General features: G+C 35.9%; 1 protein-coding gene and 1 long non-coding RNA gene across 4 annotated transcripts in view; one reads left to right on the top strand and one right to left on the bottom strand.

The window, feature by feature from the left end:
• LOC129534092 (uncharacterized) overlaps positions 1-880 on the bottom strand; it is a 34238-nt gene extending 33358 nt beyond the window's left edge. For both annotated transcript variants that reach the window (XR_008680515.2, XR_010134262.1), the window contains exons 1-2: positions 835-880; positions 314-404 (exon numbers count right to left, since the gene is read on the bottom strand). This is a non-coding gene — a long non-coding RNA (uncharacterized lncRNA). The remainder of the gene's footprint in view (positions 1-313; positions 405-834) is intronic.
• A 134-nt stretch (positions 881-1014) lies between these two features.
• Positions 1015-14886, top strand: PGK2 (phosphoglycerate kinase 2). Of its 2 annotated transcripts, XM_019028712.3 has the most exons (2): positions 1024-2344; positions 14760-14886. In XM_019028712.3, exons 1-2 carry the CDS (start codon positions 1132-1134, stop codon positions 14771-14773), a joined length of 1227 nt encoding a protein of 408 aa, XP_018884257.1. In that variant the 5' UTR covers positions 1024-1131; the 3' UTR covers positions 14774-14886. The 2 variants fall into 2 exon arrangements, with proteins under 2 accessions (XP_004044218.1, XP_018884257.1); XM_004044170.4 differs by lacking the exon at positions 14760-14886 and having other exon boundaries at positions 1015-2662.
• Positions 14887-15264: the final 378 nt, after the last annotated feature.

Raw genomic sequence — 15264 nt, 5'->3', positions numbered from 1 at the left:
AATAGGAGATGCCTCAAATATATTTCTGTCAAAGCCTTCATTTTACATATTTAGTTCACTCAACTTATGGAGTAGAATGAAAAAAACTGTAAAGCCAATTTTCAATACTAAACTAGCTAGCCACATACATTTGCTTTCTCCAAAAATAGAATATCTTACTCGCTTTCAATTCTAATATATGTTTTCATCCTCATGAAAACCATGCATTTATTTTTCAGCTCGATTTCTAAGTTGTACATGTAGGAAAGCAAACAGAGAGGAGACAAAAAATAAGGAGCCTCATCATAACATTGTAGTCTGAAAGAAATGTCACCTTTACTTTCAGCACTTGTTACTGATACTCTCTTTGCTATGATCTTATGGGATTCTCCTGCAGAAGTGACCAAACATTCTTTCATGGTAGTCTGAAAATGGAAGAAGCAAAGTAATGAAAATATGACAGCATTCCCACCCCGTCCTAGAATAGATCTAAAGATGAAGACTAACAACAAGCCACATCCTCAAAGAAATATTTATCAAGACAAGGAAAAATCAGAACTATACTATCCTGACTTGAATAAGCAAGGTTTCATATGAAAATCATTATTTCAAATATTCCTTTTATTTGGCACTGCAGAGGTTTTTACATATCAAAATGGTTAAGATTTGACATGAATGAGGTGTATGCAGGTTTGCTGGGGTGGGGGTGGAGTTCTTTTTGTTTTGTTTTTAATAATAAAAGCAACTGTTAACCGAGCTGTGGGGTGGGGGCAAAAAGAGCCAGAAGGCGGCCCACACCTCAGGACTATTCTTGTTTTTTTATAACCATTCTTATTCTGGGGTTTCTTCACCTACCCAAGTCTCGCCCGAAGCCAGGTACCTCTATTCCACTACATGGCCCTCTGCCCAGGAAGTTGGAATCTTCACCTAGCAACACAGTTCAGATCGAGATTGACAGGACCTTGAGCCAATCACAAAGCTAGATTTCCTTTGCGGTCTAACAGTGGCTGTTGTGCCGGAGACAGTGAGGAGAAGAAAGGGGCGGGACAAGGGCAAAGGCGTTAGAAGTCACCACCGACCCAGCCCCTCAACAGCAAGTTGGTTCTTCAGCATTAAGATCCAGGTGTCAGCCTATGTCTTTATATTGTCAAGATGTCTCTTTCTAAGAAGTTGACTTTAGACAAACTGGATGTTAGAGGGAAGCGAGTCATCATGAGAGTAGACTTCAATGTTCCCATGAAGAAGAACCAGATTACAAACAACCAGAGGATCAAGGCTTCCATCCCAAGCATCAAGTACTGCCTGGACAATGGAGCCAAGGCAGTAGTTCTTATGAGTCATCTAGGTCGGCCTGGTGGTGTTCCCATGCCTGACAGATATTCCTTAGCGCCTGTTGCTGTTGAGCTCAAATCCTTGCTGGGCAAGGATGTTCTGTTCCTGAAGGACTGTGTAGGTGCAGAAGTGGAGAAAGCCTGTGCCAGCCCAGCTCCTGGTTCAGTCATCCTGCTGGAGAACCTGCGCTTTCATGTGGAGGAAGAAGGGAAGGGCCAAGATCCCTCTGGAAAGAAGATTAAAGCTGAGCCAGATAAAATAGAAGCCTTCCGAGCATCACTTTCCAAGCTAGGGGACGTCTATGTCAATGATGCTTTTGGCACTGCGCACCGCGCTCATAGTTCCATGGTGGGAGTGAATCTGCCCCATAAAGCATCCGGATTCTTGATGAAGAAGGAACTAGATTACTTTGCTAAAGCCTTGGAAAACCCAGTGAGACCCTTTCTGGCTATACTTGGTGGAGCAAAAGTGGCAGACAAGATCCAACTTATCAAAAATATGCTGGACAAAGTCAATGAGATGATTATTGGTGGTGGAATGGCTTATACCTTCCTTAAGGTACTCAACAACATGGAGATTGGTGCTTCCCTGTTTGATGAAGAGGGAGCCAAGATCGTTAAAGATATCATGGCCAAAGCACAAAAGAATGGTGTAAGGATTACTTTTCCTGTTGACTTTGTTACTGGGGACAAGTTTGATGAGAAAGCTCAGGTTGGAAAAGCCACTGTAGCATCTGGCATATCTCCTGGCTGGATGGGTTTGGACTGTGGTCCTGAGAGCAACAAGAATCATGCTCAAGTTGTGGCTCAAGCAAGGCTAATTGTTTGGAATGGGCCGTTAGGAGTATTTGAATGGGATGCCTTTGCTAAGGGAACCAAAGCCCTCATGGATGAAATTGTGAAAGCCACTTCCAAGGGCTGCATCACTGTTATAGGGGGTGGAGACACTGCTACTTGCTGTGCCAAGTGGAACACTGAAGATAAAGTCAGCCACGTCAGCACTGGAGGCGGTGCCAGTCTAGAGCTTCTGGAAGGTAAAATCCTTCCTGGAGTAGAGGCCCTCAGCAACATGTAGTTAACATAGTGTTACTTCCTTCTGTTTTCTGTCCATGACCCTTAAGTCAGCTTAATGCTTTTACATCTCGATGTGACTTTTGTTAAAATCTACTCCTAGATCAAGACCTATGTAATGGACAAGCAGCGGGCCATCAGGAACTCTTAATATCAGCACAGCAATTCATTTTAGTTTGGTCACGCATTTGCCTATTCAAGTTCTCATTTGAACTTCACCATTGTGCTTTCTAGGGAGGACATATTCTTAAGTTGCCTATTAAAGAAAGTGAGCTGAAGAAGCTGAATCTTTTTATTTTAGTCCAACTCTGCTATTGTTTCATAATTTGAAACCCAAAAGATAAAACTTAAGTTGTTGGGAAAGGGTGGAATGAAAGTTGACAAACAAACAATAAATATGCCCAAATAAACTGAGAAAAATGATTACATATAAAGAACTCATGGGTACCATTAAAGTTCTGCTAAGAGGAAATGTTATACTAAATAGGACCAAAAAAAAGAGAAATGAAAGATACTTATTAAACCCAAGGAATTTTTAAAAAGAAAAGAAATTAAACTCAAGGTAAGAATTATGTTTGTGTGCATATCAATGCACAAGAGTACACACAAATGCCAGCTAGAAAAAGAGCTACGAGTTACACCCAAGTTGTAAATAAGTAATTGTTTTATTTTTAAGGCAGGCATTATTTAATAAATAGATAATGTAACTGGTAAGTTCTAAAACTTGGCTTTTGAGATAAATAAAATATATATACATAGCTAGTTTAATAATGGGAAAATAGAGATAAAAATTCCCTATTAGAAAACAGAAGATAAAATGATAAGAAATGTAGAAAAAACAAAAACACTTATTGGAAAATATTTTGCTTTATTCTGTAGACAGAGGTAGTTTAGGGCAACGCTATTAACAAGAATAGTAATTAAGAGTAAAAATGCAGATTAACCTTTCCCAGCTATAATGTCTTATGTCCCGTAACCCCAGATCAATTGTGATATTCAATATCCTGAATAATTGAGCTTCAAATATGAATCTTAATACACCTGAAATTTCAACATATTTTAAGCAGAATGTTAATATCATAATAATCCCAGGAAAGATGTAGGAGTTAGGATTAATGGAACCAAAACTTGAGTAGTTGAAACAAGAATAAAACATGTCGCTCTCTCACACGAGAATCCAGGGCAAATAACATGGGCTTTCCTTTATAAGGTCATCTAGGGAACCAAACTGGTGAAACAGATCTGTTACTCCCAGTGAGGGGGTTCAGTCTGTGTATGGTATGAGGCCACTGTTCAAGCTTTTGCTACTTGATTGCCAACCTGAAGTGGGAAGTTCTTGAAAGGCAATTAGTTTTCTTTTCAATACATGATTCAAAAAGTTTAGAGATTTGTTTTCATGTATCCTATTGGCATTAGTTGTGAGATAAGGCCTATTTTGCAAGGGAAGATTGGGGATGTATTCTCTCTAGCTGCATACCTTGTGCCCAGCTAAAAGTCAATAGATTCTATTGCTGAAAGGAAGTAAGGAGGGGAAAAACACTGAAGAAAATTAATGGTTTCTGACAGACTGCCATGCTGGCCTCCCAAGTATCCATGTACAAGTATTCATGTTTTGTTTTGTTCTGTTTTGCTTTCCAAAAAGAAAACATCTGTTCTCCAAGAGATACAATACAATCAAATGACTTGTCCAGTTACTGCACCCTACTAAAAACTGGATATCTCTGAATTACGCACAGTTCTTTCTGTGTGATCCAGTGGGGGCGGAACAGCAATGAACTCAAAAACACAGTCATTTTTCTCATACCTCCCAGCCCCCGACTCCATACATAGCCAATATACAATAGTGAAAAAGAAATAGGACAACTGCAACAAAAATACTCACCTAGAAAAAGCCATTGATTCATTACAATTATGAAATAAATCACTCTGGATCAGAATTTCAAGAACTCCCTGACCTGGCAGCAGCCCAATTTCTTTGGTTAGACTGGTTCTGGTCTCTGGGAGGAACTTATCCATTGTCCTTTTCTGGCTGGTCATTTGACCAATTGGGACATTTTGTTTCCTTAACTTCCATGGCATATCCTCAAGCAGATGGTATGCTTCATCAGGCCATATCAGGCCACTGCACAGATTTCCTAGCCTCTTTTTGCTGGTATAGTTTTGTTTGTTTGTTTTTTTCCAAGACAGAATCTCTCTCTGTCACTCAGGCTGGGGTGAGGTGGCACGATCTTGGCTCACTGCAGCCTTTACCTCCCAGGTTCAAGTGACTCTCATGACTCAGTCTCCCAGGTAGCTGGGATTACAGGCATGCACCACCACATCTGGCTAATTTTTGTATTTTTAGTAAAGGTCGGGTTTCACCATGTTGACCAGGCTGGTCTTGAACTCCTGGCCTCAAATGATCTTCCTGCCTTAGCCTCCCAAAGTACTGGGATTACAGGTGTGAGCCACCATGACCAGCTGGTGGTTTCGGTTTAATAAACCAAGGATGTCTTTTTGTATCACACAATTAAAAGCCTTTCAATGCTGAGCTAGTGGTTTTTCAACTTTCGCAAGAATTAAGGTTTCTGGTATATTTAGTTTCATTTGGAAGAACTTCACCAAAAATGTCTTCTAGTTACACTTCTTAACCCTCTGATTCTTGTTTTTAATTAATTGACTTCTTTGCTGGGCCCCTTTTTTTTTTTTTTTTTTTTTTTGAGACAGAGTCTCGCTCTGTCACCCAGGCTGGAGTGCAGTGGGACATCTCAACTCACTGCAAGCTCCGCCTCCCGGGTTCAAGCGATTCCCCTGCCTCAGCCTCACAAGTAGCTGGAACTATAGGCACATGCCACCATACTTGGCTAAATTTTGTACTTTTAGTAGAGACAAGGTTTCACCATGTTGGCTAGGCTGGTTTCCAACTCCTGACCTCAGGTTATCCACACCCCTCGGCCTCCCGAAGTGCTGGGATTACAGGCGTAAGCCTGGCCCTGGGCCCACTTTTCTTTATTTTAAAGATGACTAATGTGGTCATATGAAAAAGTTGGTAGTGGTATGAAGGCAATATTTATAATCTAATCTTCGCATGTGGCTTTTTCATACTTTTGGCTAAAAAGTCCAAATGGGGGGGTCTCTAAAAAAAGCCATGAGTGACACTCTTTCTCCCGTCGTTTGAAGTATCGAGGCAGTTAGTTTTTTCAACTCTGAGAGATCTCACTTTTCTAGCTTATTAGCCAATTTCAGGTTATCTCCCTAAAAAGTTCTGTCACCTCTATTTCTAATTTCAACTGTTCATTTTTTCTTAGCTGTGCTCATTTTTTGTTATAATATTTTACTAAAAACTACATGTAACAATCAAAATATACTGACATTCTGCCTTTCTAAGCACTTCTCTAGCTGCTTTAATCTCCATAGGAATATGTTCTGCCTAGTACTTTCCACAGTTAACAGTTTTATCAATGCTGCAGCAGAAGAATTATCACCACCTTCCAGCCTTCAATGCCTCTTCCCTTCTTCTCACTGACTCCTAAGTGAATGCAATATTTTATAAGTTTTATTAAGGCAGCATTACTACAAGGAACAATGTCTACATTCTTTAGTCTACAGACTAGCGGTTCTCAAACAGAAACACATTTATTCCACAGGGGACATTTGCCAAAGTCCAGAGACATTTTTGCTTGTCACGACCAGAAGAACGCCATAGGGGTCAAGTGGTAGTGGCTAATGATGCTACAAAACACCGTAAAATACACATGACAGCTTTTTACTACAAAAACATATTCAGCCTCAAATGTCAATTGTATTAAGGTTGAGAAATCTTGTTCTAGAAACTACTATAATAAAAATACTTAAAAATATAGCTTCTCAAGCAACATAGCAATTTTACTTTCTTAAGGTAACTTTCCAAGGTGGTTAGGGATAAGCAGACATTTCTTGAGCTCATCCAAGGACATAATAGAGCAAAAATGTCTCTGTCATTATCTGTACTTGATTTTCATCTCTAGGAGCAGGAGGATCAATTCAGTCGTTGACATTTTCCAACCTACTGTGCAGGGAAAGGGGAATTCAGAGAAAACATCGTCTTCTTAAGGAGAAGCACTGGAAGTCACAGATATCAATTTTGTTTACAGCATCTCAGCCTGCACTTCATAATATGATCACATCTAAGTGAAAGGGAACCTGGACAATAATGTTCTTTAACTGAGTCATCATGGGCCCCATTAAAACTGTTACTGAACGGAAGAATAACAAAGGGTGAAGTTAAGACAATATCAAAAAGAAGAACCTATGACAATTTCACAATACCTCAGTAGATCCATGGAGAAAATGCTTTCATAGATGATTTACCCTAAGAGAAAGGAGACCATTTAGAGAACAAGCACACTTCATTTAAAAAATTATGAAAGAAGAAAAATGAATATAGAAGATAATCACATGAGATAGAAAATAAACTGACAAGAATTATAAAAATACATGACAAATTCAAGTACTGCCAGTACAAAATATTAAGTGGTATAGAAATAAATAAAAGACTTGAAAGTGCACGGGAAAAAAATCAGTGAATTAGCATATTGAAAAAATAACATAACACAATGAGGTCTTAGAAAAAGATGTTTGTGGAGCAATATACAGTCATGTGCCCAGTAACAACATTTCACTCAACAACAGGCTGCGTGTACAACAGTGGACCCATAAGATCATAGTTGAGTTGGAAAATTTCTATTTCCTAGTGATGCCTCAATGATCCTGACCCTCTGTAGGCCTAGGCTAAGGTGTGTGTACATGTCTTAGTTTTTAACAAAAAAGTTTAAAAAGTTAAAAATTATTTTAAAAATAGAAAAAGGCTATGGAATAAGAATATAAAGAAATACAAATTTTTGTACAGCTGTACAATGTCTTTGTGTTTTAAGATAAGTTTTGTTACAGAAGTTTTCTTTTTTTTTTTGTAACATAAATTACTGTTTATTTTTTCCAAGCTGTCAAAGTAGGCTGTGCCCTTGCAGCCACACAAATGTGATGTTTACTCTAATTTGTTAATAAAGAAAAAGTAGGAGTCAAAAATTTTAAAAATGAAAAGTTTATAAAGTAAAAACTTACAGCAAGATCGTTAATTTATTATTGAAGAAAAAAATATTTGTAATAAATTTAGTGTGGCCTTCATGTACAGTGTTTCTAAAGTCTGCAGTAGTATACAGTAATGTTCCAGGCCTTCGTATTCACCCTCTACTCACTCACCCAGAGTAATTCTCAGTCCTACAAGCTTCATTCATGGTAAGTGCCCTACATAGGTGTACCATTTTTGCCTTTTATACAGTATTTTTACTGTACCTTTTCTATGTTTATATATGTTTAAATATACAAATACTTAACCATTGTGTTACAATTGCCTACAGTATTCAGTAGAGTAACATGCCATATGAGTTTGTAACCTAGGAGCAATAGGCTACTCCATAAAGCTTAGGTGTGTAGTAGGCTATACCATTTAGATTTGTGTAAGTACACATATCCCAGTTGTTAAACAATGTATGTATGACTGTATATGAATACATATACATGCATCTATCATATATGTGCGTATATGTTATATGTATATATTTAATATAATATTTTGTATAGTTATAAGAATTCTGTAGTTACATATAATTGTACACATTAAAAATACTTTGCTATGTATTAATATCAAATTTTTAAAAACCTTAAAATATTACCATAAGATTGTGGTATTGCCAAGGTTGCAATTTGAGTTATTTAATTCACATGCTTGGATATTAGTGTTCATTTATTTTCTGTGCATTTTTAATAATATCTGTAAATTGATATAGCTTATTTCAAGGAACATTAGTTAGTAAAGCTGTGATAAACACCAGTCTTTAGTTTCACTCTTTGGGTTACCACAGGTTTCCCTAACTCTTTAGAATCATATAGAAGCCTTAAGACTCTCCAAAAAATTAAGGCTCATAAAATTCTTCAAAAGATACAACCTCCCATCCTTCTCCAAAAGAATGTCATTTGGAAACAATCGTTACTCAAATATACCCTCTATATGTGTGTACGTTAAAATATGTTCAAGAAAAAAAATCAATTTTAGCTTTCATAATGGCTCCATGCTTGCTCTAAAAAAATAAAATGAAGAAAGGAGAGATTAAAGAGAACATGATGCCATTCATTGTCCCCATGGTAGGGTACTATAGTGTCTCATTATAAACCTTCATTTTCTATGACGGCCTTCATTACTATCCAAAGTGAGAGGAATAGGTAGTTGATTGAGAATATCTCTGTCAAAAACCCTAGTTAAATTCTGTCTATAAAAAGTTAGGATTTTTTTTTCCAGAAAACGTACATAATCACTTTAATAGAAAGCAATGAGCATGCAAATTAAATGTGTAGCTGATCTATTAGAAAATTATACTTTTAGAGAAGCAAAAATAGTCTAGTGATGTTAAAAATATCTTTTAATGAGGCAGTTATATTTGCTCAATGCATTTAATTGTTTTCTTAATATATTTATAAAACCTTGGAATTATTTAGACACTGTGATTTCTTTGAAAGAAGAATGATTTTTGTCCATTTGTGTCTGTGGAGCAAAGAAAAGTAAAAGTATAATCATTGCAGGTTAATGATATACTTCTGACATGACCACATGAGCTCAGGTAGTGAATGGGGAGGGAAAAGAAGGTGGAAGCAGAGAGGTAAAGGGTTAGCAGAGGATTGAAAGTTTGTGACAGAATAATTTACAGTCCTTGTTGACTAATTTGACAAGATGGGTAAATATTGGATAGGTAAATCCAGGACATGTAAATCAATAATCATGAATGGTGATGAAGGTACTTTCAATTAATGAAAAAAGTGTAAGTCATACAATAAAAATATTATATTATTTCATATTTTAAGAAGCATGCATACATTAACTGGCTTTAAATTAAATAAATACGTAATTACCGAGAGAAAATCTTCAGGTCCTAGATCAAACCTTTAAGTGTACTACAGAGAGATGAAGTGTCTTATTAGGAGGAAAAAGGAAATATTTACTTTAGAGTCAGGACTTCTTTCTACTAAGTTATTACAGGCTTGGGTTTAAAAATACTTATGTAAGGCCTCAAGATGCATGCTGTCGAGCAGGTTTCTCAATGTATTTTTACCAAGGCAGCAGCAGCAGCCAGAAACTTGTTAGAAATGCAGATTACTGGGCCTCCATTAGCCCTAACAAATTACAACCTCTGGTGATGAGATCCAGCAACATGTACTGTAATAAGCTCTCCAGTGTTTCTATTTCGGCTTTTGTATTAGGATAAAGACCACTTTAAAAGGAAACAGGAATTAGTTCTAGTGAACAGTCATGCCACTACCTACTTGTTTTAACTGAGGCAAATCATTTCACTTCTCTGGGCTTCTTTAGCTGAAAAAGAATATATTTATTTATATGTTACCTGAGGTTCCTTCTAGTTTTTAAATTATATGGCTCTGGAACTCTGGTTGGTATACTTGAGACTGTTGGCTGTAATTTTTATCTACTAAGACTCTTTACAAAAAGAAAAGAATGACCTAGAAGCTAAGGGACATTGTACATTGAGGTCTAAATTGTAGATGAAGAAAAAAAAAATCAGAACCTTGGCTCTCCAACTATAAATTCCTTTTGCAACTTGAAATTTACTTTCTATATATGAAGGCTACATCCCCCCAACTACAGTGTCTGAGAACTTAAAGAAATATAAATACAGTGAAATGGATTCAACTACTCTTTGTCTTAATAGAGTTATTTAGATTAAAAGAAGGTGAAGAACTCCCCAGGTAAGGAAAAGTGGGTATTCACAAGGTGTCTGAAATTGGTTTCTGTAGGAGAAAATTGATAGTAAATACAATACCTGCACATTTAAGTGTTTGGTTTTGTATTTGCTTATTCTTGTTTGGCTGTTTAAAGTTCTGATTTGGTTGCTTACATAGATAGAAAAAAATCTAGAGTGAGAACGAGGCTTAGTTTTTATTGTATACACTCTTATACAGTATAATTGTTGCATTAATCACCATTTCATCAGGGCAAGTCATTTACAATTGAGAAGGAAATGGACTTAACTGGATAAGCTCAGATATGACATCTGCAAAATGTCTTAACTCAACTTTTCCCTGCCCAATCCACACTTCCAGATGAGTGAATCACACTTTTGGGTTATTTTGTTCTTTGTGCAAACCTGTTGTTTTACTCTTTAATATTATTGGAATGTTTTGTTGACATATCCCTCTCTCAATTTTTGAAGGTCAGAGACTACATCTTATTCAACTCTCTACTTCAGGGTCTAGCACAGTATTTGGCATATAGTAGATTTGCAGCTATCAATTTATTATTGTTGGTGATGCTGTTATTTTATAAATTGAAAGTAATATTGGGAGATATGTGGAAAATACAAATTGTACAATGAGAGCAAAAATGTAACAATGTCCATGTTGCTACATAACAGGAACCTCATTTTCACAATCAAGAATTTTTTTTTCTTGTCAAAGGAAACAGAATGTTCCACTTATTATAGCATGCTACAGTAAAGAAAGTGAGCTACCCAGGATACAGGATAATCAATCATTAGAGAAAAAAAGTTGAATTCCTATACAAGTAATGAGAAGTCATTAACGAAAGACACAAAAAGTTAGTTCTGCATACTGTACCAGCAGGAAGAGTAATCAAGGGAGAGGAACCGGTGACTGTGATGAGATATTGAGAGTGAATTGTTTGACTATCTCATCAGCAGAAACTAATGATTTTCTTAGCAGAGAATAAATTGAAATTTATATCAAAACTCTACTTGCTACCTATTATTTTTAAGTTATTTATATAATTATGCCTAAGTAAATGATATAAAGGTACTTGACACTCATGTTCATTCATTGTTTATTTAGAAATTCTCAATTAATTTCAGAGATATAAAATTCTGACAGATATTCTAAGGTAATTGTAGGTTAATTTTTAGATTGATTGAGTTTATGTAATGACTGCAACCGATTTTCTTGTCTACTGAGCTGGTAAGCTGTACTATTTACAGACCCTACTTTACTCAAACACATTTATGGCATGGTGAGATATATATATAATATTATAAAAATCACCTACCACAATGCTAGACACTCTATATCATCACCTTACAGATGGTTTCTTCTGACCCCTCTCTAAACTTTCTACACTCTTTACTATAAAATAAGCCAACTGTCTTGAAGCAAAACTTAACATTCTCTCTTTCCAGATAAAATATCTCCCTCTCTTTCAACCACATAGCCTATATTTTTACCAGACCCTCACTATCTTAGCCATCTAGATCAGACAAGTCTCTGTCAGGAAGCTGAGGATAACCAACTGTCCTCGTGTGTAGCAAGGGCATCTGATTTTCGTGCTAAAATAAATTCATGAGTGTCACACAAACCAGAATGGTTGGTCACCCTAGGAGGCACACTGAAATCCTTAATTCAAAGCAGTTTACTGAAGGAACTATTAAGTATGGGTAGGGTTAAGAATTAAGATGAAGTACCTGAGGGCCCACAACTGGGGATGCCCTAGACCAGAAATTTATAAGGAGAAGGAGCTGTTATCAGAGACTAGTGAAAGCTGTAACTGGAGAGAGAAGCTGTTGCATAGGAGGTACAGAGCCAAATTTCAGCTTGAGGTGCGGGCTAGAGAGGAAGGTGGAATTAAATGCCTAACCTCTTTTCTCCACATTTAGATTTCCTGATGATGTCTCTCACTGGCAGAATCTTGTTTTCTGGCAAATAGAAAGCCAGAAAACAAGAGAACTTCTGAGGAATCAGATCCAGGAGTGGAAACGGTAAAGAGAGACTGAGTGTAGATCTGGAGGGGCAAAGAATGTCTAGCCTGTAAGACTTCCCTGAGCAAATTACAGTTATTTCGTGACTTTTAAAAGAATGTTGCACTCCAAACACTCAGCTGTAACCTAGCAAGTTGCAAAATATGAAGACATCTCCAATTCAGTCATACAATTTGCAAATTATCTGAATACTTCAAAGCATTATATATTGTCGCATTGTATAAAAATGATGCAAAGGTGAGAATGCATGACTATTACCTTTCCATAAACTCTTATATTTATTAGTTTAACCACTCTACCAATAAGCCAATTTAAAATTATCAATATTCAAGTAATCAATCATATTTAATTTCTTACAGTCTATCAAATAACTAGAACCAGTAGGATTATTTTGGCTCTGAAGCAAGCAGATACACCACTTAATGGTGAAATTGTTTATTCAGTTAATTCATGATAATATTAATCCTTTGAATGGAATAACTCTAAACAAACAGTAGAAAGACTGAGCATATTATTTTGCAATCATCAGCCAAGAGGAAAATCAGTTCACTAAATTTGAGATGTTATGTCCTTATTTTAAAGACATACTGTTGATCAAACATAGTTTTTTTAAAGTGAGGGACATAACCATTCTTATTCGTTTTTTATCTGTAAAATGGAAATGATATTAAGATATATTAGTTGTGTGCACGTGTGTGTGTCTTTGTGTGTGAAGACTGATAAATAAGCAGGAGGCCATTAGCCTGAGGCTGTCTCCATAGCCTGAGTCCCTACAAAGCAAATTACAACTTAAATTAATATGTAAACAGTCTCAAACCTAAGTTGGGAGTACAAGGAAGAGTCTAGTTTCAGCCAATCACAAGCAGCCATGTTTCAGACAATTATAGGTAGCCAAATGATCACTCCATGCGCAAATAAAGCAGATGCCTAGCTGTAGCCAATCAGGTGATTTCTCAACTCTGCTTCTGTGGGTATGCTATAAAATTGCACTGCACACACTGCTGGGTGGAGCTCTCTGAGACTCTTCTGATTCTAACTGTTGCCTGATTTATGAATTGTTCTTGGCTCAGATGAACTCTGTTAAATTTAATTTGTCAGAAGTGTTTTTTTAACAAGACCAATGGATACAATATTTGTAAAGGGCTTACCACAGTGTTTGAAAGAAAGTTCAAAATAGGTATGCATTTACATTATTAATAATAAGAAAATGGTTTAATCTGTGCAGCTATTCAGGGTTAAATGGATTAAAAACATTTTCAAAAGACCAGAGTTCCCTTGGAAAGAAGTATTTACAGGAAACCATTTTTATAAACTGTCAGATCAGTCTTATTTAAAAGACCTGTTAAGTTCTTTGTTCAGCGGCAGTCTTTCAGTGTCCTTGGAGAGTTTGGGTGAGCTATGTTCTGATATATTTCAGTATGTGAAACATACTCTCCTTGATCTCCAGTCATTCTTCTTGGTGTTTAAAGCCTGCTTTGATAATTAAAGTTTTAATGCATCCTTTTTCTCAGTGATGATAAAGATCACCATATTAGTACTGAAATTTTGACAAACACATTCTTTTATTTCTCTTTTACATGTTAATTTGAGGGAATACTACATCTTTCCTTATTTTGTAGCCATGGGAAGAATAAAGACTACTCTTGTTCACTAGATAGCTGCTTCAGTGGTGTCAAGCAATGCACTTGCTCTATTTTTATGTGGCTATGCATATATTCCACCCTATACTTTTGGAGAAGAACTATGTCTTATTAATTTTGACATTCAAAACACATAAAAATTGTCTGATCCATTATAGGAGCTTGACAAGTTTTTATTAATGAATCAATTAAATGACAAATTGAAACCATTCTTTATTTCACATGGGTTAATAATAGATTCCATTTTTGAGAACTTACTTTAATCCCAGGACTAAGCACTTTACCAATGGTATGTTATGTAATCCTTAGAACTACATTATAAGGTAGAATTATTCCATTTTGCAAATAAAATCTCGGAATGGAATCTTAATTATTTCATTTTACAAATAAAATCTTAAAGCAGAAAGAGAATGATCATCTGGTCCAAGGTTGAGTAATGGAGTCTCTTTACAGCCTGTGCTCCAACTACTAGGGACCACTGTTTCATGGGACACTTTCTGAATTTGGGCATGCTAGGATAATGATTCTGAAAGTATTTCTGAGACTTCATGAGAAAGGAAATTAAAAAGCTGTATGCTTATATATACACACTTTGGTTTTCCAATACTTTGATATTAGTTTTGGTAATAATTGATCATTTTTGTTTGTACAGACCCATGAAAGACTGGCTTTATTTTTTATTCTGAAGAAAAATAACCCTACCACTTAGAGACTGCTGACACATTATAACTTTTAAGGATAGAGGCTACCATGGTTTATGCAAAATGTGTTCCCCATTTTAAAAATAACAGTTTAGACCTCTTTTTTTATTAACATTTTTTCATAGCCACATAACTGTGGGCAAGAAATTTTGCTCAAGTTTTTAAAAAGGTAGAATTATAGTATTTCATAATTAAATATAAATATTTTTTAAAATCTAAAACTCTAACTCTTTATATGTTTCTTTTAACCAGAGATGGAAATATAGAACTTTTCACCTCTTCCTCCGTGAAATCACACAAAGTATGCAGTGGAGACACCAGTTAATGAGAGTAGCCACAAAGCTGTCTCTCCTGAAAGTGGTAAAGGTGAAGATGGGACAAATTCATTACAAATCAATATTTTACAGTAGGTGTTTCAAAATAAATCTTATATATTTAATCTGAAGATTATTACGTAGATGAGTAGAAAAAATTAGGAGACTTCCTATATTTTATCATCTTGGTTTCAATATTTCATGGTAAACTTTCATACATTGTTTGTAAAAGACTCTCCTTCAATAACAATGCAGTCTTTGATGGCAATAGCTGGAGGATAGATGCTGCACAAGATTATTTGAAAATTATAATTATTCCCACTACCTCACTCCATAATATATCAAAATTTAGAACATTGCAACCCAGCCTAAATATCTGTTTCTAATACCACGATTTTCTCTAACAGAATATGTCTATGACAAGGTCAGACTTAAGGACTTAC

Source organism: Gorilla gorilla, chromosome 5, assembly GCF_029281585.2.
Source record: "Gorilla gorilla gorilla isolate KB3781 chromosome 5, NHGRI_mGorGor1-v2.1_pri, whole genome shotgun sequence".
Classification (NCBI taxonomy): domain Eukaryota; kingdom Metazoa; phylum Chordata; class Mammalia; order Primates; family Hominidae; genus Gorilla; species Gorilla gorilla.
The sequence above is the reverse complement of the archived record's forward strand: the minus strand, read 5'-3'. Positions and strand labels throughout refer to the sequence as shown.